The sequence below is a fragment of the Zingiber officinale genome, chromosome 2B (assembly GCF_018446385.1).
Source record: "Zingiber officinale cultivar Zhangliang chromosome 2B, Zo_v1.1, whole genome shotgun sequence".
NCBI classification, from domain to species: Eukaryota; Viridiplantae; Streptophyta; class Magnoliopsida; order Zingiberales; family Zingiberaceae; genus Zingiber; species Zingiber officinale.
In genome coordinates, this window is record NC_055989.1 from 124,489,622 (window position 1) to 124,514,625 (window position 25,004).

The 25,004-nt window shown below is 39.7% G+C and overlaps 1 protein-coding gene across 1 annotated transcript; it reads right to left on the reverse strand.

The window, feature by feature from the left end:
* Positions 1–20,315: 20,315 nt before the first annotated feature.
* On the reverse strand, positions 20,316–24,586 carry LOC122047022 (importin subunit alpha-1b-like). The gene is made up of 11 exons (XM_042608035.1): positions 24,222–24,586; positions 23,940–24,036; positions 23,738–23,829; positions 23,516–23,647; positions 23,242–23,427; positions 22,979–23,142; positions 22,822–22,900; positions 21,958–22,086; positions 21,377–21,504; positions 20,922–21,300; positions 20,316–20,796 (listed from the first exon to the last, which is right to left on the reverse strand). The coding sequence occupies exons 1-10, from the start codon at positions 24,429–24,431 to the stop codon at positions 20,928–20,930; spliced, it is 1,590 nt and encodes a 529-aa protein (XP_042463969.1). The 5' UTR covers positions 24,432–24,586; the 3' UTR covers positions 20,316–20,796; positions 20,922–20,927.
* Between the last annotated feature and the right edge of the window lie 418 nt (positions 24,587–25,004).

Below are 25,004 nucleotides of genomic sequence, written 5' to 3' on the forward strand. Positions count from 1 at the left end.
CTTTTAGAATACATCTAAATTCAACTATGTAAAATAACTAAAAAAATATTGTTTATTAAATTATACCTGAAGAAGAGTAGTCTAGGCGGAGAAAAGCAGCAAATGCAGTATACTACACAAAAACTAAAAAATAGTAAAATTTAATCACAAACAAACATAACAAAATAGTATGCGGCGAACCAAACTTGTGGTCGCGAGCTTGCGACAGGGCTAGCTGACGGTCGGACACGCTGCTAGCAATCGTCGACCTCATGCTGGCGGTCAGCACATTCACGGGCCTCATGTTGGCACTCGGCAAAGCCGCCAACCTCATGTCGGCAGCCTGCACAGTCGCAAGCACGCGACTGGTGGCCTGCACTGCCGCTAACACGTGGCTAGCGGCCTGCACAGCCACCGGCACGCGATTAGCGCCAGACACATCGCCAGTTGTGTCTTAGCAGCCGGAAAGGCCGCCAACCGCGTGCTGGTGGGCGAAAATGCCACCAGCCGTGTGCTGGCAACCGGAAACACTGCCAGCCGTCGGAGAGAAGACACGCACGCGTGAGAGGAAAGAAGGGCATGAGTGCCCTAATAATTTCGGGATTCCTGACGAAACGGAACCTCGAAAAAAAATTACCTGCTGGGTTAAAATTCCGTCGGTAGCCCCTTCATTTTTGTAAATTAATAAAATTTCGACATAATTTAACTTCCGTTGGTATATTCCATCAGTAAACCTGGTAAATTTTGTACTGCTAATCGATTACTCAATTGATTTCCAAACTTTATGTTCTCTCGGAAGAGACCATAATCGATTAGTCCAATCGATTAAGACTTCTTAATTGATTGCCTCAATCGATCTTTCATTCTCGCGACAAAACACTGCTTAATCAATTGACTTAATTGATTAGCATGACTAGAATCGATTGTCCAATCGATTTCGCCACCCTCTATTCTCGCGAGAAAAGCCGCCTAATCGATTGGTTCAATCGATTAAGATTGGTCTAATCGATTACCCTAATTGTTAGGCTAGGGGTAATCAATTATCCCAATTGATTACCCAACTCTAACTTACTTAATACAATTCTAGGGTTCCCTTATCCAATATCCAGTTAACCATGATTTGTTGGAACTTCCCAACCAAGTGTTCGGTCAATCTTTGATCCACTTGGATTTTGCCAACTTCCCGTTAATCTTTTGATCACCAAGTGCAGTCCTCCTTAACCCACTTGGAGTTTCCTTTTACTTAACCGTATTTAAGACTTTCCTCTTGTCAACGTGCTATCCTTCTTGGTCCACTTGGACTTTCGTTTGCATAACCACAATTAGGACTTCGTTTTACTAACGTGCAATTCTCCTTGACTCATTTGAACTTTACTCTTACCTAACCCTCGAGTGAGTACTTTGTCTTGTCTAGGGGTGCAAATGAGTCAAGCCGCTCACAAGCGGCTCAGTCAAAGCTCAACTCGAGTTCGGAGTTGACTAAGCTCAAGTCGAGTTCGAGCCGGCTTGTTTAACATTTGAGTTAATCTAGAGCTCATTTAATATTGACTCGATGGCCAGACTAATTCAATATTCTAATATTTAAAATAATTACTATTTTAAAATTAAATAATAAGTTGAGATGATATTTGTGACTAGAGTTTTTTATCAGGTTTGTTGGAGGTTGAAGGTTTGAATCTTAATTTTCATAACTTTTTTTTCATTTAAATTCAGTTTCGAGTCGAGCTTGGCTGATTAGATAGCCGCTTATTTGCACCGCACTTTCAAGAGTGAATGAGTTTTCTCCTCTATCCTTGAAGTAAGAGGGAAGGAGCGCTCCATCCGAACCTGGTTCAGAAGGACTGAAGTCTCATATTAAGTAAGAGGGCCCATCTATTTATCCTTTTATGGGAGCTCTACCAACGTACAAGGAAGAGATGAGATGCGAGGAATTGATAGAGAGGATATGAACTCGACGACATGGACAGAGTCTATTCTAGATGGGAGAGAAGAAGAGCAAGAGAAAAGAGTGATTATATGTTTTTTTTCTCAGTTATCAATTCATTATTCTGCCACTTTTAATAAAAAGTCAAGTTATCCCAATAAAAATGTATAGATTTTTTAACTTTTAAAAAACAAGCCTACATATTTTGAAAATATTAAAATTAAATGCTCAATTGCATGGACAAGTAGCAAGCAATAGTAGACGGACGACAAATAATTAGTTATGTGCATTACGGAATTAATTTCGTCGAACGGTGACTACGAACAACGATCCATTTGCCCTTTCAAACTTATCTTTAATGTTTATTTGGGATGACGGATTTAAAAATTAATGAAAATTTTATGTAGAAAAAAATTTTCATTGCTTACTTTATGAGAAAGGACGGATTAATCATCCTTTCGTTTACTTTTTATCAAACAATGGATGGATGAATTTTTAAATTCATCAGTGGATCATTTTTTAATTTTTTTTCATCCTCTTTAAATAAGACGCACAACCCAATCCGTCCTCAACTCACATGTGTTGGCACCATCTCTCCATCACCACCGTCCTCACTATCTTCTCCTCCTTGAGCCTTTTCTCCCCTCCTTCCGTTCTCGTCCGCCTCCAAACAATCCAACCTACAACTCTTTCCTCTACTTGTCCACTTGTGTTGCCGTCACCAACACCTCCACGCCTCATGCTCACAGGCGACTTGCCCATGAGAAAGCGAGCAGGCAGGCATCCTGTTGCTCGCAGTCGAGCAGGCGACTTGCCCGTGAGTAGGCGGATAGCCTCGCGCTCGCCCGCGAGCAGGTTGCTTGATAGCGAGTAGGCAAGCGGCCTCGTGCTCGCCCGGAAGCAAGTTAGCAGTCGTGAGCAAGCAAGCAACCACAAGCATGCAAACTTTCAGACTAAAAGAGATAAAAGAGAATTACCAGAATTGACCGGATCAAATCATCAAATCAAATCAAATTAGTTTTAGGATTATTCTAATAATTCTGTTATAATTATTAGAATAATTCTCAGAATAATTTTTAGAATTATTCTGTTATTTATTAATTGGTTAATTGACCGAGTAATTGGTTAAACCCTATATATTGTATTGTCTTGAGGGCAAGTATCAATGAACAATAAGATTAATTATTACTCTCATATTTTTATCTTCTTTCTATTCTTCTTTTAACATGGTATCAGAGTCATGATCCTTCGTTCCTTCTCTTTCTCTTAATTCTCCCACCATAACTGTGTCTGCCTCCTTTCACCGTTTACATTATCATGTTTCTATTTCCATTCTCTTATTATTATTATTATTATTTTTATTTTAATTAATCTTTTCTTTCTCCTCTCCTATTTCTCTTCTCTCTCCCTCACAAATCCTCTTCTCTTCCTTTTTTTTCTGCCGCCGCCCAAGACAAAAGAGGAGTTTTTTTTTTTGAAACCGCAAAACAAGACGACAAAAGGGCTTCTCCTTTTGTGCTACCGCCGTTGTCCACCGAACGCCGGTCAAACCTCGACGTCGACAACAAGTGGTTGCTTCATCCAAGGCTTCTATTTCCTCCCAGGGGAGTTTCTCCAAGCGAAAGGCCCCCTTTCCGGCGATCCAGTCTCTCTACAAGATAAATTATTTTACTTTAGATGTCAAATACTCAACAATATCAAGGAGGCCAAAAATAAAATTCAGTCCGATGTCAAATTTGTCGCATCATTGGTCATACTGGAAATCTATGTCCTAAAAGACTTGATTGCTCTCGGATAAAATGTCAAATTTGTCACATCATTGGTCATCCGGAAAATCTATGCCCTAAAAGATTTGCCTCAAATTTCATTGGTGGTTCTACAGCCTCAAGACAACCGTCTATTTCACAAGCATATCCTAAAGCTCTCTCATCTGTGCCTACTTACGGTAAAACCCCAGAGTTTTCATCTACTGATTGGTATATTGACACTGGAGCAACTCATCATGTCACGTCGAATTATAATATCCTTATAGACGTAATGTCATATTATGGCTCAGATACGGTTCAAGTACGCGATGGCTCAGGTTTGCAAATTGCTAATCTTGGAAACACATATATTCATTTATCTAATCGAACTTTTCACATGTGCAATGTCTTTCATGTTCCATCTATCACTAAAAATTTACTTTCTACCCGTCAGTTTTATCTTGATAACAATGTCATTTTTGAGTTTCATCATAATCATTATCTTATAAAAGATAAAGGATCAAATGCTATTGTGTTCCATAGGGGAATCAAAAATGACCTTTACTATCTTCAAAGTTCTTCAATCAAAGCTTTTGTTGGTGAACGCACAAATAAACCAGCTTTGCATGCTCGACTTGGTCATCCTTCTCTTCATATTGTCCAGTCAATCATCAATAGGTATGATTTACCTACTTCCATTACCTCCTCTCCATCTCATTGATGTAGGGCCTACATTAAATCTAAAAGTCATAAGCTACCTTTCTATTCATCCGATTATGTTTCTAATTTCCCACCTGAATTAATTCATTCTGATGTTTGGGGCCCTGCACCTGTTTTATCTAACCAAGGTTTCTAATATTATGTTACCTTTATTGATCATTTTAGTAAATATACTTGTCTCTATCCTATGAAAAGAAAATCTGATTTATTGGATATATTCTGTAAATTTCAAAATCAAGTTGAACGATATTTTAATCGTAAAATACTTTCTTTTTATTCTGATTGGGGAGGTGAATATCAAGCTCTCCATCGTCATCTTGTCTCTTGTGGAATTGTTCATCGAGTCTCTTGTCCTCACACTCCAGAACAAAATGGCTCTGCTGAGAGAAAACATAGACACATAGTCGAAACTGCCTTAGCTCTTCTTCATCATGCATCAGTTCCATGTAAATTTTGGGATGAAGCTGTTACCATTGCTGTATATCTCATAAATCGACTATCTACTCCATTGCTCAATCATAAATGTCATTTTGAAACACTTTATGATCAAACTCCTAATTAAACTTTCCTTCGAAATTTAGGTTGCGCATGTTATCCATGGTTACGCCCCTACTCTAAATACAAACTTGACTCTCGTTCACTACAATGTGTTTTCCTTGGTTACAGCAATTTGCACCACGGTTATCGTTGCTTACATATACCAACAGGTCGAATTTATATTTCAGGACATGTTACTTTTGATGAAGCTCTATTCCCTTTTTCAGTATCTTCTTCGATCTCTCCTCCAGATACAGGTGGCACCTTCTTAATACCACCTAATATTGTTAGAAATGATGGCATCCTAGGTCTTGCTCTGCTCTCTAATAACTCCCCTATACCATCAGAATCACCTCAAGATGTTGCTCCAATCTTGGAAACCTCGCCGGTCGAAGATAATATGCTCTCTAGTTCTGGATCCTTGGATAATGCAAGTCCGTCATCTACATTACCATGTCAGCCTACTTCCTCATCATCATCAACAAGTGATTCAGATGATAATGTTCCTCGTCACATGCTTCCCATTAGTGACATTTATGAACGTTGCCCACCAAATGCGACTCGATATCCTCTTCCACGGGCTCTAGTGGTCTCTTCAAAATCTATTGAACCAACTTGTTTTACACAAGAAAACAAGGATCCAAATTGGCGTAGTGCAATGGCTACAGAATTTAATGCACTTCTTCGCAATGGAACATGGAGTCTAGTTCCGTGCACTTCCTCAATGAATGTTGTGGGCTCTAAATGGGTATTCCGTCTTAAGTATCGAGCTGATGGTTCTCTTGAACGACACAAATCTCGACTTGTAGCCAAAGGTTTTAGTCAGCAACCAGGTATTGACTTCAATGACACTTTTAGTCCAGTCATCAAGATTACATCTGTCAGACTATTATTATCGATAGATGTTAGTTCCAATTGGCATGTACGCCAATTAGACATCTCAAATGCGTTTCTCCATGGTCATCTTGAGGAAACTATATTTATGGAGCAACCACCTGGGTTCATTCATCCATAATTTCCATCTCATGTTTGCCAACTTAAGAAATCCTTATATGGTCTTCAACAAGCTCCTCGTGCATGGTTTCATCGACTATCCAATGGGTTACAAGCTCAAGAATTTTCTGGATCAAAGACTGACTCGTCTCTATTTCACAAATATAATGATGGGTCCATGATATTCTTTTCTTATTTATGTGGATGACATCCTGATAACCGATAATGATCACAAGGGCATCATAACTTTATTAAGTCTTCTCAATCAAGAATTTCCTACTTGAGATTTGGGCATTGCTCGTTTTTTTCTTGGTATTGAGCTTATTCCACATGAGGATGACTATCTTCTCTCTCAAAGCAAATACATTACTGGATTTCTTCAAAGAGCCAAAATGGATGGAGCACGTCCGGTCTCTACACCAATTGCTATAAACAACTCTCCATCTTCATCCTCTCCTGCTCTGTCTGATCCACAGATTTATCGAAGCATTGTTGGAGTCTTACAATATGTCACTATCACGCACCCTGATATTACTTTTGCAGTAAATCGTGCTTGTCAATTCATGCATGCTTCAACTGAACAAAATTGGGATAATGTAAAAAGAATACTTCGCTATCTCAAAGGTATTATTTTACATGGTCTTCTTTTATATCGTCAATCGTCTCGAGATTTACATGCCTATAGTGATACGGATTGGGCAAGTTCTCCTGAAGATAGACGCTCTACTAGTGGATATGCAATATTTCTTGGACGAAATCTTATCTCATGGAATTCGAAAAAGCAACCTACGGTATCTCGTTCAAGTACTGAGGCAAAATATAAAGCTATAGCAAATACAACGTCTGAAATTATTTGGCTTCAATCACTTCTCTCTGAACTTCATTTTGCATCAAATATTGCACCAAAAATTTGGTGCGACAATATTGGAGCAACATATCTCACAGCAAATCCAATCTTTCATGCTCGTACAAAACATGTGGAGATTGATTTTCATTTTGTTCGTGAACGTGTGGCAACTCAACAATTATCTGTCTTTTATATCTCTGCTGAGGATCAAATTACTAATATCTTTACTAAGCCTTTATCCAGACAACGTTTCAACAAGTTAGCAAGCAAACTCAACGTCAAAGATCTCCCGTTAAGTTTGTCGAGAGGTAAAAGAGATAAAAGAGAATTACTAGAATTGACCGGATCAAATCATCAAATCAAATCAAATTAGTTTTAGGATTATTCTAATAATTCTGTTATAATTATTAGAATAATTCTCAGAATAATTTTTACAATTATTCTGTTATTTATTAATTGGTTAATTGACCGAGTACTTGTTTAAACCCTATATATTGTATTGTCTTGAGGGCAAGTATCAATAAACAATAAGATTAATTATTACTCTCATATTTTTATCTTCTTTCTATTCTTCTTTTAACACAGACACTCGAGCGCGACCAGGCGGTGGCTAGGGGAGTTCGTCCACAAGCAGGCGACAGGGGGTGCTCGCCCGTGATTAGGTGGCTAGAGGAGCTCGCCTACGAGCAGGCGGCTAGAGGCGTCGCCCAATTTTTTGTTTCTCTTTTCTGTCTTCCTTTTTCCATTATCCATCAGTTGCCTTTCTCTTCCTTTTGTTGCCCTTCTCTTCCTTCGTTTCGAAGGATTTTTTTCTACAGAGATTCTATTCCTTTCTCCATCCATACCTCAAGTAAACATAGCATTAATAGTTGGTTGAAAATCTTCGTAGGCCCGGTGGCGTAGTCACATGGGGACAGAAGGATGTGACAACCCACCTTGATTTTTTTAAAAAAATAATATTAAAATCTCGCCGTCATTTTGACCCGCTGATTCATCATCTTATTGATGAAAAATTAAAATTGATCATATATTTAGAAAATTCTCAACCTAAGCTACCTTTGGTATCATTTTTACAAGGAGAACATTCTAAATTAAAATCGGATCGGGTTTGAATTAAATTCAATAAGTTAAGACTAAACTAAGTTTAAGGTTTAAACGATTTTGATCGATTTAAAATAAATTTAGATATTTTTAAGGAAACTTGTAATTCTCATCATGTCTTCGCTCATCTCTCTCTTTTATTTTCCCTTTTTTTTTCTTTCTCATTTTCTTGTTCTCCTTCTCTTCTCTAATGATAATAAATTGTAGTTTTTTCTTTTACTCTTTTCAAGAACAAGAGTTATCTTTTACTCTCTTTTCTCTTCTCCATTAAGCAAGAAACGAAGCATCATTACTGTCCTATTCTAATAACAAGAGTAGCCCTCATTTCTTCTTCTTATTCTTGTGTTTTCTAGGATTTTATTAGCCGTGCAAGAATAATCATATTTTATTTTATCTTTGTGTCGTTGTTGAGCTTATCAAATAATCTAATCAAAATTACTAACGAAGAAAATAAATTCTCTTATGTATCTTCCTCTCTATCTTCTCTTCGTTTTTTCTATTTTTTCAAATCAACTGTCTTCCTTTTATTTAATTTTTCCAACAAGCAACCACCATAATAATAATAATAGGATTTTTTTTTTTTTCTTCATGTTTCATTAATTGAATCATAAAGTATAAATTTAATTTTATAAGATTGTTAATTAAAATGATTATTTAGATCGATATAAAGGTTTCACAGATCATTGTTTCTTCACTATAGTAAAAAAAAAATTTAAATTTAAATTCAATTTAAGCTCTTTATATTTAAAATCTAGATTTTGAAATGTGAAAATCGAAGATTTTAAAATTTTCAGCATGATTGATTCAGGAATAATGGATCAGGCCAGTCCAGCCACCTCCGGGTTCGGATAAAAAATAAAATAAATGGAGGGCGGACTGAAAGCAACGTGATAAAAGTGACGTGTAACAGATTCCTCTTCCTACAATCGAAATTAAGAAAAAAGTTGTTGATAAACAATGAAATCGTGCCTTTACTGCGCTAATGAGTCGAAGAAACCAATTAAACATGCCAATCTACCCGTAATGAGGTATTCTAAATATTGTTGGATATATATCACTGAAGAATAAGTAGAAGAGGCATAAAGTTTTATTGTATAAATGGAACTTTCTCCTAGTGAGAGTTTTAATATATATTAATTAATTTATATTCATTCATATATATATTAATTAATAATGTGAATAAATATATGGAGATATTCTCTCTTATGCGTAGATATAAAGGAAGTATAAATTTAGGGATCGAATTATATTGAACCATGTTAATTCGTGTGCGAGCACAACCCGGGTACGTCGAATGTCGGACTAGTCGGGACAAAATTTGTCCAAATAGAACAATCAACATTTTGAATGATCATTACTAACCTCCCGCATAGTAATGGTCATCGGCTATCATTAATCCCTAGGTGTTAAATAGTCATTACTCGTCATTCAATGTTGGGAATGGATGGTACTCCTACATGATCTAGTGCAAGACACATAGAAAAAGAAGCAGTAATTCTTGCTCGGTGGAGTGTCCGTGATAGCAATCAGGTACCTTTTAGTTCGCCGTGACCATCAGTACTTGGTGGGAATCATGGTTCACCGTTATATCCTAGGAAACAGACGACCCGAGGAAACTTTAAAGCACAACCGGAGATGGGGTGAATCCGTTTTAAAGAAACTGCGACCCTCGCAGACCTCGGTCATCCGCCCGCTCGAACTCTGCGTTTGCTCGGCCGCTCACCCCATTCGCTCATTCACTTGGCCTCTTTCTCCGCTCGACTGCACGCCCGTCTAGCTATTCGATTGTTCGGTAGCTCTACTTGATTTGCTACACAGCGGGGTTGGCTATACTGCCCGTTCGGCCTCTCAGTCTGCTCTACCAGTCTGTGCTCAGCACTTGATAGAAACCAACCCTATTGGCAGCCTGAGATTATCAGCTCAAATCATTGCAACAAGTAAGTTGAATTCAATTTTGTGTATTTAAATTCAGCTAATTCCCAATTATCTCTTGTAGATTGTCCAATAATCTTGAAATAGACTCGATTCTGTTGAGATGGTCACAGATCAAAGTGTTAAGGTGCAACAGACTCAAAACATGAATGCCCCCTCCACCCCGATTGGAACTGTGTCAATCAATCACGAGGAAAAGACAGAGAAGTTCAGTGGACTGAACTTCAAGAGATGACAGTAGAAGATGCTCTTCTACTTAGCCACGCTCAATCTGACTCGGTTCTTGATCGAGGACTCTCCTAAGCGTGCTGAGGATGCTGATGCACAGACCATCAGTGCATTGGAGGCATGGACTCATTCTGAGTTCTTTTGTCGAAACTACATCCTTAATTGTCTTGCCGACTCGTTGTACGTTGTATATAGCATGAAAAGAACGGCTAAGTAGTTGTGGGAGTCCATAGATAAAAAGTACAAGACAGAGGATGCAAGGGCCAAGAAGTTCATCGTGGGTTAATTCCTGAACTACAAGAAGTTGACTCCAAGATGGTGATCAGCCAAGTCCGGGAGCTTCATGTGATCTTGCACGAGATCCACTCAGAAGGGATAGTTCTAAGTGAAACCTTCTAGGTGGCTACTATCATTGAGAAGCTACCTCTCGGTTGGAAGGACTTCAAGAACTACCTGAAACATAGTAAAAGGAGATGAATGAGGAGGAACTCATTGTTAGACTTCGCATCGAAGAAGACAACAAGAGTTCAAAGAGAAAGATGTTCTCTCAGGCTATTATGAAAGCCAACGTGGTCGAGCACAGTCAAAGCTCGAAACGGAAGAACCCCAAGTCGTCTAAGATGGGACCCAGAAGAGGCATCGGTAAAAAGAAATTCTCTATAAAGTGCTTCAACTATGACCGAGTCGATCACAAATCTTCGGAATGAAAAAAGCCAAAGAAGCAGGAAGCCAACCTGAATGAGGGACTAGAAATAGATGACCTCTACGTTGTGGTCTCTGAGTTGAACCTAGTGAGTTCAAACCCGCGACAATAGTGGATCGATACTGGAACCACCAGACATGTCTGCTGCAACAAGGAGCTACTCATAACTTTAAAGAAGTCAATGGAGATAAATTGTTCATGGGGAACTCAGCAACCTCGGACATCATGAGCCAAGGAAAGACCTCGGGCAAGGACCTTACTCTGAATGTGTTGTATGTTTCGGAGATTTGGAAGAATCTGTAGGGCCGTTGGGCCGGCTAGAAGGGGGGGTTGAATAGCCCTGCAAGAATCAAAACGCAAACACCCTTCTCGAACTCTTAAACTAACACTTGCATAAAATAAGAGAAATAACTAAAAACAGAAGAGTAAAAGGCACACCGAGATTTACTTGGTTACAACCGGGAAGGTTGTTAATCCAAGAAAGCGTAGCACTAGTATCTCCTTCAGGCGGAGAAGCCTTTTACAGCAATGAAGCGCACAACAGAAGCTTAAAACAGAAAAGCGTACAAGTGTAGAAAGAATGCTTGAGTTCTCAGTTAATTAAAAGCTTCTGGACCAAGGCTATATTTATAGCCTTGGTCGGGGCGCCTGGAAGGGTTCCGGGCGCCCTGGGGGGGGATAAATTTTATCCCCCAACGGTCGGATCGAGTCAAAACTCGATCCTGTTGAAAAGTCGATTCCGGGCGCCCGGAGCCCTAAGGTCAACTTGTCTCAGTTCGGCTCGTCTTGGTCCGGGTCTGTTCGCTCCGGCTCCGCTAGCTTGGGTGATCTCGGCCTTCCGGAATAGGGCTCACCCGAACCCATCTTCCGGTCTTCTCGAGCGTGCTTCCCTCCGGCTTCTCGTCCCTCGGAATTGCCGCGTGTTCCTTCTCGTCCACCAGGGTACTCATCCGCAGACTTCGTCCCTCGGTCGCACCCCGTGCCGACCTTCGCGCTAGCTGCGTCTCTTGCTCCCCGAGCAATCTTCCGCTCCGGCTTTCGTACCTCGGAACCACCGCGCACACTTCCTTCTCGTCCGCCGGTGTACTCTTCCGCAGCACCTCGTCCCTCGGACGCACAGCGTGTCGTCCTTCTCGCTAGCTGCGTCTTCCGCTCGAGTACCTGTGCTCCTAAGCTCCTGCACACTTAGACACAAGGTTAGAAACAACGCAGGACCTAACTCAACTTTGTTGATCACACCAAAACAACCTTGGGGTTCCAACAATCTCCCCCTTTTTGGTGTGATCAACCCAAGTTAAGATAGGGTAAAATAGAATTTCAATAAAATTAAGTAACTTAACTTAAGTTGCAATTTAAGCACAAAAAGATAGAAAAAAAATTAAATCTATCTACCTCCCCCTAGACTTATACTTTCCCTTCTCCCCCTTTGATCACAAAAAATGGGGTTCCAAGAAAAACAATCTAAGGATTAAATTTTTGCAAGAATTATTTTGAAAAATATTTCTAATTTAAAAAAAATTTCTAAGTTTCTGACTTAGGAAAAAAAATTCTAAGTAATTTGAGCATAAATTTATAATTTCAGAAAAAAATTTAACTTAAGAAAGAATGATTTTTGAGAATTTTTAAGCACATTTTTTTTTAAAAAAAACAAATGACTAAGAAAAAAAAATTCTAAGTAAATTTCTAAATTGAAAAATGTTTTGAATAACCCTTTTTAAAGAACTAATTAATTCTTGTATTAATGCTTTATTAGTAAGTTAATTAAACATTTATTTCAATATTTTGGCTTCCAGGTCGTGGCGAGGCACTATGCCTTCTTGGTTATTGGAGCAACAACCACTTCCTTGACAAAACCTCATAAAGAAATTCTTTGTTTAATTTTCTCACTGAAAAGCGCTAATTTTAATTATAAAATTTAGATTAAGCAAGATTTAGGAACCCAATAAAGGTTCCAGCCTACTGGATTAATTAAAAATTTCTTAGGGACATATTTTCTAGAGATATTCTTAATTTGTCCCGGGTGATATCTATAATACCAATTTAAATTTTTTATTTTTCTAGAATTAGATGAACAAGCATAATTTTTCAAATTATCTACTTGAATTTTCAAATCATTATTTTCAAGTTTCAATTTTTCATTTTCCAAATTTGATTTATCTAATTCTTCTAGAGGGCAGGATTTAGCTAAAATTATTTTTAAATTTTTTATTTCTCTTTCTAATTTACAGCAGTCTTTAGTTAATAACTTAACAAATTTATAAAGTTTATCCGGAGGAAGAGAACGTACCTGACTTACCTTGTCGAGTTCGTTGTCCGTATCTCCCCCTGAACTGCTGCTTTCTTCTGACGAAGCTCCCCCTTCATCGATGCTCTCGATGCTCATTTCGGAAGAGGTCGACTCGCAGTCTTCGTCTTGATGACTTGCCATTAGAGCAAGTTCGGAGAATGCCTCAGCTTCCGACTCCGACGACGTATCGTCCCACGTCGCCTTTAGGGCTTTTCGCTTCTGGATAGGCTTCTTACCCTTCTCCTTTTCCTTGTTCTTCAGCTTGGGGCAGTTGTCCTTGACGTGCCCTTCTTCGTCGCAGTGGTAGCAGCGGATCGTTCTTCTCTTCTTTCCCTGCGGATGGTTAGTAGATCTGGATTTACAAAGTTTCTTGAATCTTCTTACCATCATTACCATTTCCTCGTCGTCGAGAGAGGATTCAGATTCTGGTTCGTCTCTCGAGGCTTTGAGGGCGACGTTGTTTTTAGGCTCCTTCATTCCTGCACATCTTGACTCATGCACTTCAAATGTTGAAAAGAATTCTTCTAATGAAGTCTTTTCTAAATCTTTAGAAATGTAAAATGCATCTACTAGTGATGCCCATTTTGAATTTCTAGGGAAGGAATTTAAAGCGTACCTGAGCGAATCTCGGTTACTTACCTCTTCTCCGAGATTCATGAGTCCGGTGATGATTTCTTTTATTCTAGAGTGCAGATGTACGACTGTCTCGTCTTCCCCAATTCGCAGGCTGGTGAGCTGATTGCGAAGCAGATCTCGTCTAGCGAGCTTGGCTTCGGACGTACCTTCATGCAGCTAGAGGAACTTCTCCCAAAGTTCCTTTGCGGAGTTATATTTACCGATCCTGTTGACTTCTTGAGGCGGAAGGACACTTAGCAGATGGTACTCTGCTTTGTCGTTCGCCACGAAGTCGGCCTGCTCCTTTTTTGTCCATTTATCTATTTCCTTGTCCCCTGGAGCTTCAAAGCCAAATTTCATTGTTAAAAATAATTCAATATCTGTAGTAAGAAATACCTGCATCAGTTTTTTCCAGGTAGCGAAGTCCCCTTCATATTTCGCCGGGTGGATGCTTGGTCCGGCCATCCCATTGCTTCGTTCGGCGGTTAGTCCTCCTGAAGCGTCTCGGCTCTGATACCACTTGTAGGACCGTTGGGCCGGCTAGAAGGGAGGGTTGAATAGCCCTGCAAGAATCAAAACGCAAACACCCTTCTCGAACTCTTAAACTAACACTTGCATAAAATAAGAGAAATAACTAAAAACAGAAGAGTAAAAGGCACACCGAGATTTACTTGGTTACAACCGGGAAGGTTGTTAATCCAAGAAAGCGTAGCACTAGTATCTCCTTCAGGCGGAGAAGCCTTTTACAGCAATGAAGCGCACAACAGAAGCTTAAAGCAGAAAAGCGTACAAGTGTAGAAAGAATGCTTGAGTTCTCAGTTAATTAAAAGCTTCTGGACCAAGACTATATTTATAGCCTTGGTTGGGGCGCCTGGAAGGGTTCCGGGCGCCCTGGGGGGGATAAATTTTATCCCCCAACTGTCGGATCGAGTCAAAACTCGATCCTGTTGAAAAGTCGATTTCGGGCGCCCGGAAGGGTTCCGGGCGCCCCGGTCGGTTCCGGGCGCCCGGAATGGTTCCGAGCGCCTGGAGCCCTAAGGTCAACATAAGTTGACTTTTCGACTCCGGTTTAACTCGTCTCAGTTCGGCTCGTCTTGGTCCGGGTCTGTTCGCTCCGGCTCCGCTAGCTTGGGTGATCTCGGCCTTCCGGAATAGGGCTCACCCGAACTCATCTTCCGGTCTTCTCGAGCGTGCTTCCCTCCGGCTTCTCGTCCCTCGGAATTGCTGCGTGTTCCTTCTCGTCCACCAGGGTACAATTCCGCAAACTTCGTCCCTCGGTCGCACCCCGTGCCGACCTTCGCGCTAGCTGCGTCTCTTGCTCCCCGAGCAATCTTCCGCTCCGGCTTTCGTACCTCGGAACCACCGCGCACACTTCCTTCTCGTCCGCCGGTGTACTCTTCCGTAGCACCTCGTCCCTCGGACGCACAGCGTGCCGTCCTTCTCGCTAGCTGCGTCTTCCGCTCGAGTACCTGTGCTCCTAAGCTCCTGCACACTTAGACATAAGGTTAGAAACAACGCAGGACCTAACTCAACTTTGTTGATCACACCAAAACAACCTTGGGGTTTCAACAAAATTTAGTGTCCAGATCACTGTTAAGCAAGCATGGCTTTCGCATTATTCTTGAGTCAGACAGAGTTGTATTGTCTAAGAATGCAATGTTTGTAGGAAGAGATTATATATCTAATGGGTTATTTAAACTTAATGTAATGGTCATTTGGCATAAGATAAATAAAAATAAAAGTTCTTCCACTTATATGCTTGAGTCTTTATGTTTGTGGCATGGTAGACTAGAACATGTTAATTATGATATGTTGCGTAAATTAATAAATATGCAAAGCATACCTGCATTCCATCTTGTCCCGAAACACAAGTATGAGATTTGTGTTGAAGCGAAAATGATAAGGTCATCCTTTCAACATATTGAAAGAAGCAACAAACAACTCGAGCTAATTCACACCGACGTGTGCGACCTCAAAGGTACACAAACACGTGGTGGGAATAAATACTTCATCAATTTTGTAGATGATAATACAAGATATTGTTATGTGCATCTTCTCAAAAGTAAGGATGAAGCTATAAAGAAATTTGCATTCTATAAGAATGAGGTTGAAAACCAACTTAATAGAAAGATTAAGGTGGTTCGAAGTGACCAAGGTGGTGAATATGTATCACCGTTCGCTGAGTTGTGTGCTGAACATGAGATCAGACACGAAATTACAGGTCCTTATACTCCTTAGCAAAATGGAGTTGTTGAGTGTAAGAATCAAACTCTAAAGGAGATGATAAATGTTCTTCTATTAAGCTCTGGACTGCCAGAATTCATGTGGGGGGAAGCTGTGTTAATAGCCAATTACCTTCTAAATAAGGTGCCCCAGAAGAAAATAGATAAGAGCTCTTATGAGTTGTGGAATGGAAGACAACCATCTTATAAATATTTACGAATGTGGGGGCGTCTTGCCAAAATTTTAGTGTATGATCGAAAAAGGATTAAGATAGGACTAAAGACTGTTGGTTGTATATTTATTGGATATGCACAGAACAGCAGTGCGTATCGATTTTTTGTGTATGAGTCACAAATATCGGAGATACACAAGAACTCGATAATAGAATTAAGAAATGCCTCATTCTTCGAACATATGTTTCCGTATAAGACCCGAGAGGATGTTAGCTCCTCAAAGTAGACATATGAAGCACAAGGTGAAGATGATGATAAGGAACCAGTGGAGGTTGTGCTTAGACGAAACAAAAGAGCTCGAGTAAAAAAATACTATGGATCGGATTTTATTATTTTTATATTAGAAAGTGTAGGATCGAAAAAAATTTAGATATCTCCATAATGACATGATATTGTCCACTTTGGGCCTAAGCCCTCATGGTTTTGGTCTTGGGCTCTCCCCAAAAGGCCTCATGCCAATGGAGATATCTTTTCTTTTATAAACTCATGATCTTTCTCATATGTTTTCAATGTGAGACTGTGTTTGCAACCTTGCAAACCCAACAATCCCCCCTCGAACAAAGGACCACATACTTCTCACATCTGATCCTCGACCCACCAGGTCTTCCTACCCCTCGGTCCACCCGACCTACTAGGACTTAGAACTTCTTGCCTAGTGTTTGGTACTCTTGATCCGAACATAGGAGTCCTCACTTTCTTTGTTCGAGATCAATATTGTATCCACATGGCTCAATCAGACCATAGCTCTTGTGCACAGTCGGCGGTTAAACCTTCTGGCAGTCCGAGCTCTGATACCAATTGTAGGATCGAAAAGAATTTAGATATCTTCACAATGGTATGATATTGTCCACTTTGGGCCTAAACCCTCATGGTTTTGCTCTTGGGCTCTCCTCAAAAGACTTCATACCAATGGAGATATCTTTTCTCTTATAAACCCATGATCTTTCCCATGTGTTTTCAATGTGGGACTATATTTGCAACCTTGCAACCCCAACAGAAAGTGAGCCCCGAAGTGACTCAGAAGCTGTAGGCTATTTTGATGGACCTCACTGGAGAGAGAAAATTGCATCTAAGATTGACTCTATCTTGCAAAATCACACTTGGGAACTTGTGGATCTTCCTCCTGAAAGTAAACCACTAGGTTGCAAGTAGATCTTCAAGAAGAAAATGAAGTCAGATGGCACAATTGATAAATATAAGGCCAAATTAGTAATCAAAGGATACCGACAACAAGAAGACCCCGATTACTTTGATACGTATTCTTTGGTGTCGAGAATAACTTCCATTAGAGTACTGTTGACTATTGTCGCTTTATGAAATCTCGAAATACATCATATGGATGTAAAGATAGCTTTTCTAAATGAGGATTTAGAAGAAAAAATCTACATGGAGCAACCGGAAGGATTTTCTGTGCTAGGACAGAAAAAAAGGTTTGTAGATTTGTGAAGTTATTATATGGCTTGAAACAAGCCCCAAAGCAGTGGCATGAAAAATTTGATAATGCCATAAGGGAATATGGATTCAAGATTAATGAATGTGATAAATGTGTCTACACGAAAGTCACAGAGAATGACTACGTCATCTTATGCCTATATGTAGATGTAATATTTATCATTGGGAGTAATGATAAGATAATCAAATCCACTAAAAATATGTTGAACTCAAGATTTGACATGAAAAACTTGGGCCTAGCTTATGTGATTCTAGAATCAAAATTTTTTAGAATAACAGAAGGACTTATTTTTAGTCAGTCACATTACGTGGATAAGATTCTTGAGAAATTCACCAAGGGTAATACTGTATTGGCACGAACGTCGATAGGTATGAGTCAACATCTATCAAAAAATTAAGGTAAAAGTATCTCTCAGATAAAGTACACTCAAGTAATTGGAAGTCTAATGTACCTAATGTGTTGTACACGACCAGACTTGGCCTACGCAGTAAGTAAACTGAGTAGATACACGAGTAATCTTGGTGTTGAGCACTGGAAAGGGATAACAAAAGTACTGAGGTACTTGAGGTATACTTATGAATATGGACTGCATTATACGAGATATCCTGCTATGATTGAAGGATACAGTGATGCGAGTTAGATATCTGACATAAAAGACTCTAAGTCTACGAGTGGATATGTATTCACTCTTGGAGGTGCAGTCATATCCTGGAAATCTTCTAAACAAACGGTAATAACCAGATCCACAATGGAATTTGAGTTTGTAGCTTTTGATAAATGTGGTAAAGGGGCTGAATAGCTACGGCAATTCTTAAAAAATATTCCGAGATGGCCAAACCCTGTACCAGTAACATTGTGATAGTCAATCAGCAATCAGTCGGACATAGAGCCATTTGTATAATGGTAAGTCTAGACATATACGTCGTAGACATAATACCGTTAGACAACTACTCTCAACAGGAGTTATCGCTGTTGACTATGTGAAGTAAAAGGATAGCCTAATAGATCTGTTAACTAAGGGATTAAACAGAGAGTTAGTTACAAGCACATCGCGAGGGATGAGTTTAATGTCGATGAGAAATGTTGGTGCAAAGGAAACCCAACCTATACAGACTGGAGATCCCAAGAACTAGGATCAAAGGGGCAACCTAATTGTACCGACAAAAATTGCTCACTATAGGGGACCGACCCAGTGGATCAGTAAAGGATGGAAGTTGAGCATACGACTTTGAATAATCCAAGAAGAGTCATGTGAAATACTCTTAAGAGATCAGCTATGTGAGAAAAAAGTAGGGCCGCTTCGAAAAGAATTGGAGGCACAATTCTTAGAACTTCTCACAGAACCAAGCGTGTTCATGGCCAAGAACGAACACGCTCATGAGAACTAATTTGTATTAGGGAGAGTCTTGGGTGAGATATGTCAATGCTTACACAGACGACAGAATAGTTTAAGGACATCACGTCTATTATCAACTAGTAAACAAACATATCTTCACAGGAGAAGGTTCAAAGGGTAAAATCTACCTGTCCTATACTAGACTCAATTGTTGAATGTTTTCACATACTCTATCTTCATTCATGTGGGGAATTGTTAGATATATGTGACTGAGAAGAGGTGGAAGAGGCATGAAACTCTATTATGAATGAGACTTTAGTTCCACATTGGAAGTTTCAAGGCATATTAGTTGATTTATATTGATTCACATGCATTGATGATATGAACAAATGCATGGGGAGAGACTTTCTCTCATGCATGGGTACGCACGGGGTGCAAATTCAGGATCCGGATTGCACTAAACCATGTTGACTTGTGTGCGAACACGACATGCAAGTGACGAATGTCGGACCGATCGAGGCATAATTTGTCCAAGTAGAACAACTAACATTTTGCCACGTGGATTCTTTTTGTCGCTCAAGAATGTAACGGAAGCATTAATCATTGTTTTCGTAATCTCCCGGATAGTAATTGTCGGCCATTAATGGTCGTCGACTATCATTAATCCTTAGGTATTGAATGGTCATTACTCGTCATTCAATGCTAGGAAGGGATGGTGTTCCTATATAAAGGGAAATCATGGTCTTGAGCAAGATACACAGAAAAAGTAGTAGCTCTCCACCTCCGTTCCCCTCCTCTTTCGTGCAACTCTTACTCGGCGGGGTGCTCGTGATAGCAGTTGAGTACCTCTCAGTTCAGTATAACCATTAGTGCTTGATGGAATCACGGTTCACCGTTGTATCCTGGGAAACAGACACCCCAAGAAATCTCGAAGCACAGCCGGAGGTGGGGCGAATCTATTTCAAGGAAACTGCGGCCTTCGCAGGCCTCGGTCATCCGCTCACTCGAACTCTGTGTTCACTCAACCGCTAATTCACTCGGTCGCTTGCTCAGTTCGCTCGACCGCTCTACTTGTTCGACCACTCGCCCCGTTCGCTCATTCGTTTCGCCTCTTCCTCCACTCAACTGCACGCCCGTCCGACCATTCACTCATTCGAACGCTCTACTTGATTTGCTACACAACATAGTCAGCTATACTACCTACTCGATCGACCTACCCGCTCGGACTCTCAGTCTGCTCGACCAATTTGCGCTCAACACTTAACAAAAATCAGTCCCACTGACAATCTAAGATTATCAGCTAAAGTCATTTAAATAGATAAATTGAATTCAATTTTATGAATTTAAATTCAACTAATTCCTACATATCTCCGACAAATTATTCAACAAACATGTTCATCAACACAGCCAAAAAAGGTCCTGTTAACATCGACCAAATGAATTCCAGAAGGAAATGATCTTGTAAAAGCAATAAACTTTCAACTGACGAACATCAACTGAAGAGACTAGCAAATGTTAATCAGTACAATCTTTCTTGACACCCATAACATGACTGGAGAAGGCCATAAAACATGACCTGCCATCAATGAGAGAATGACTCTTAACCAGTAACAAATTCAACTGAGACCTTGGAAATGCTCATACTCTGAGGCAAAAACAAGGCATCCAGGCCCTAAACTAATTCATCACAAGAACTCCTTTCCATTGGGTTGCATTAAGCTTAAGCCATGTGATCATTTGATTGTGCAACATAGTGTCATCTTTCGTTAAAGGCCTTACTCTATTGGTCCCACTTTAACAGACTGGACTGGACTCGACTGACCCAACCTCGACCTCAACCTCAAACCTTGACCCCTGACGCAACTTGCCCGATGAGGACTCTGAACTGGAACCATCTCCAGCTACTGAGACACGATCCCTGCACCTCCATAGAATACCACCTGCAATGTAGAAATTCTTATTTGCATATTTAAATTATAGAGCTGTTTCAGATAGTTGGAACTAGTGGGTTATTGTAACAATTATAATTCACGTAATTTGAAAACATTTGGAATCAACTTCCTACCATTGTTTAACTGAAGTTGAAGCCTCCATGAGGACCTCCATTTTGGTCGTTGTTCCCGAAATGGAATCCAGTTTGAGCAGCATCAGCTGTAGGCATTGCTGCTTCTTCCTCCTCTAACCAATAAGTTTCAAGAATATTCACAGCTTTCTCGTAAATTTCAGTATTATCATGGCTCTGAAGATTTTCAATCTTCTCCAAGCCCTCTTCGTCAATCATCTGAGCATATAAATTGACATCGCCACTAGCACCCAAGTTCTTCTCCACTTCGCCAACCTTCAAGATATTTTCAAGCCCTTCCAGGCAAACAGTGACGATTCTTGGATCTGGGCACACGAGTAGGTCACATAAGGGCTGGATACAGCCCTGACTAACCAAGTACCTGCTCAAACCAACAAATTTCAGTTGACCAGGGTAAATTGAACAGTTCAATGAAAAAAAAAATAACAATTACATACTTTATCTGCTCTTGTGTACCACCCGAAGTGGCATTAGAAATGGCCCACGCTGCCTCTTTCTTGATATCAAACTCTGCAGTTCGCATTATATTCACAAGGGGACCAATGATACCAGCAGATATGACAACCTGCAGCATTTCATAAATGTTTTTATTACTGTAAACATGAAGGGGAAGAAGTTTCTAAATATTTAGCCAATTGCATTAACAAATGAGAACTTCTTAGGTTTAAAGTTAACAATTAAAAAAAAAAAGATGCCATGAATAGTAGAAATTAGTCTCTCAAGCCAACTAGTGGAATGCACCAACACGTTAGATAAGTAGTTATAATTTTAGGGACACTCCAGTGGAAACAAAAACTATCTTAGACTTCTAATTACAAGCAAAAAACACTGGAGAATCTTCGTTTGCAAAATTGATGAATTCACATGCATTATATGCACAAAGATAAATTTCATAGTGGACATTGTTATCCTTGAAATACAAGGATAAAAACAGCTGCATCATTGTTTTCAAACTGTTGGCAAACCCTTATAAACATGCATTAGATGATTTGCCATTTTTAATGCTCATAAAATTCACCTGTATTTGTTCCTTGTTTCCAGCTGTGATGTTTGATATGGTCCAACAAGCTTCCTTTTTTATGCTCTTTTTGTGATTGCCAGTCAAGAGGTTGAGGAGGCAGGGAAGAGCATTATGATTAATCACATACTGAAAACAAAAACAATAACAAAGGAAAGTACAATTAAAATCAAGATGGCATATAGCAAAAAGTCAAAGATACATTTTGGAACGTGAGAATAAATATAAGTGAATTACAAATACTGCTACTTATATTTGTAGCAGTTAAATATTATGCAAATATTGTACAAATTCTGTCTACTCCTTGAAGAAAGAATTTAAATATTTAAGTTATTGGTGGCACTTGTGATGGAAGAACCCATGTATTTTGAAGCATATCTTTTTGATGTTATATTTTCATACGAACTAGATTATTAGACATGAACATAAGCATATAAATTTATCGACAATTTCAAGTCTTTGCATATATAATCAGATATCTAGTATGAGGCAGCACACAACATAACAAATTTATTATGGATTCCATTTTAGATATACAAAAAAAAAGAAGTTAAATCTAATAGCTCTGTTCATGCTGTACACGGAACATATCAGAGTATAAAATAAAGTCACCTAAGCACTGAATACTAATTTCTAAAAAATAAAGTCAAAAGGGAAAACAGGATAATGGATATCAGAGTAAAAGAAAAGTGAATCATAGTTATGAAATGCCAGGCATGTCCCATAAATAAGCACGGTTCTTTTGCATCCTAGCTCACTAGTACGGATAACTCACATCAGAAACAAGAGCAAAAGATGAAGCCCACAAGCAAACAAATCAAGTAGAAAAACTTAATAAAAACCAACAATGGTACTTTAACATACCTGTGTCTGCAGATCATCTCCCGTCACAATGTTACCCACAGTGCGAAGGGCTGGAATAAGCACAGAAGGTGATGGATGGCTGCCATAAACTTAAATGAATTAATCATTTAAAGATACAAAAATGTGATGCAAATGAACAAGGTCAATGCTTCCATACAGTAGTAGTTCTACAAGACGAGGACAGACACCAGCCTCAAGTACAGCTTGTATTTTCTCATTGCTGCCATCAGACAAATAAGACAACGCCCAGCATGCATCTGTGAGCACTTCCTCATCATTGGAATGAATTAATCGCTCAAGGACCGGAAGAGCAGACTTAACCTGATCAAAATGCATGGAAGAAATTAATATAAACACCAAATGTATATGAGAATATAACAAAAAGACTAACTGAGACTTCTTTTAAAAAAAAACAAATACCATTTCAAAATCTGGTTGTGGCTTCCCTCTGCAGAAATTAGAAAGAGTCCATGTGGCGTTCCTTAACATGGAGAGTTTTGCACGCTCGTTCAGCTGTTGCAGGAGAGGAAATAGCGCTCCATTGGCAAGGACAAAATCTCTGTATTTCGGAGAATCACCAGCTACATTCCCCAAGGCCCATACCGCCTAGATAAGATACAATGGATTAGCTAAACTATTCATAACAAAAGCACACAAACCTATCAATGAAACACCAATCTGCGGAAGTACATACCTGCTCACGGACATCTTCACTCAGGGAACTGAGAAGTTTAACAAATATCTGGACTGCTCCACTATCTATTACAACCCTTGTGTTATCAGAAGTTCCAGACGCAATATTGGTGAGAGCCCAAGCAGCTTCAAACTACAGCATGCAAACAAAAACTGTCATATAAGCTTGAGTTAACAAAGAAAAAGAAAACATTAATTTAATATGACATGGAATCCGACTGACCTGAAGTTGAGGATAATCATCCCTCGTGAGGAATTCAACAAATCGAGGAACTACCCCAGATTGTATCACCTCCTCGATTGGAGGGCTTCTTTCTGACGAGATAAATACCAGGTAAAAACAAAATTAATTATTCAGAATGGTCAACTTATCGAACTAAAGACGAAAGCGATACAACACAGCAAAATGAATGATCAGCAAATACCTATTGAGAGTAATTTACGAAAGTTCGTAACTGCTTCCAATTGCATAGAAGTGTCATCAGAATGAGCACCTGCGACCAACACCGGAAGATTTTCTAACTGCAAATCATCAAATCAAACAAATTAATAAATTACTAGTTCCATATCCAATACCCTAACCCTATCACTATCGATCCAACCGATCCGGATTAAGACACAACAGAAGTCAATGGGGGTTCACATCGATATACGAATCCAAATGAAACTTTAAAATAAAATAAAATAATCATAGGAAGAAAGATCACCTTCTGCTCCACCGGAGAGGTGTGGACCGGCTGAGGAAACGACTGAGCCATCATCCCCTCCCGTCGCTTCTTCTGTAGGCTTTCCTCCCGACGATTCTTTCGTATTTCAACCATGTTGTCCTCCCTGCGGCGCCGCCCTTCCTCAGCGTCGACAGCGACCTTGTACTTGTTCCGGCGTACCTCCGCCCTCTCGCTCGGCCTCAGCGACATCTTGCTCTGCTGCAACTCACGTCGCCAACGAGAAGCAAGAAATCGAACGAGAATGGCGATCCCAAAAGATCTCACGAAACTTGAAGAGAGAAAATGTGGTCAAGAAAGGGGTTCTTTTATAGAGAGGAAATGGAAGCGCAGAGGAAATGTGCGCCCACCGAACGGCACAGCAAAACCCTAGGTTAGAGAAAAGAAAATTGAAAACAAATTTACTCCCACAATAACACCCACGACATACCCTCCAATGAATTCTGCGGGCCCCGTTTAATCTAAGGAAGGTAAAACCGTCAAACGAGTCCGTGCTGGAAACGAGTTATGGCGAGTAGAGGGGCTAGTCACGAAATGGGAGGTAATTAAAAGTGATCCGATCCACATGGCGACCTGTGATTTGATGAATTTGTAATTTTAAGTTTTGCCACGTGTTATTCAGTCGCTAGTATATAGGATCTCTAGGAGCATAGGAACGCTGTGATGACGTGGTCGGATCCGATACGGTACGTTAACCGCTGTGGAGGTTTAAATTTCGATTTAATCAGAAGGCCGCTATATTGCACAAAATTACGAGACTGCCAC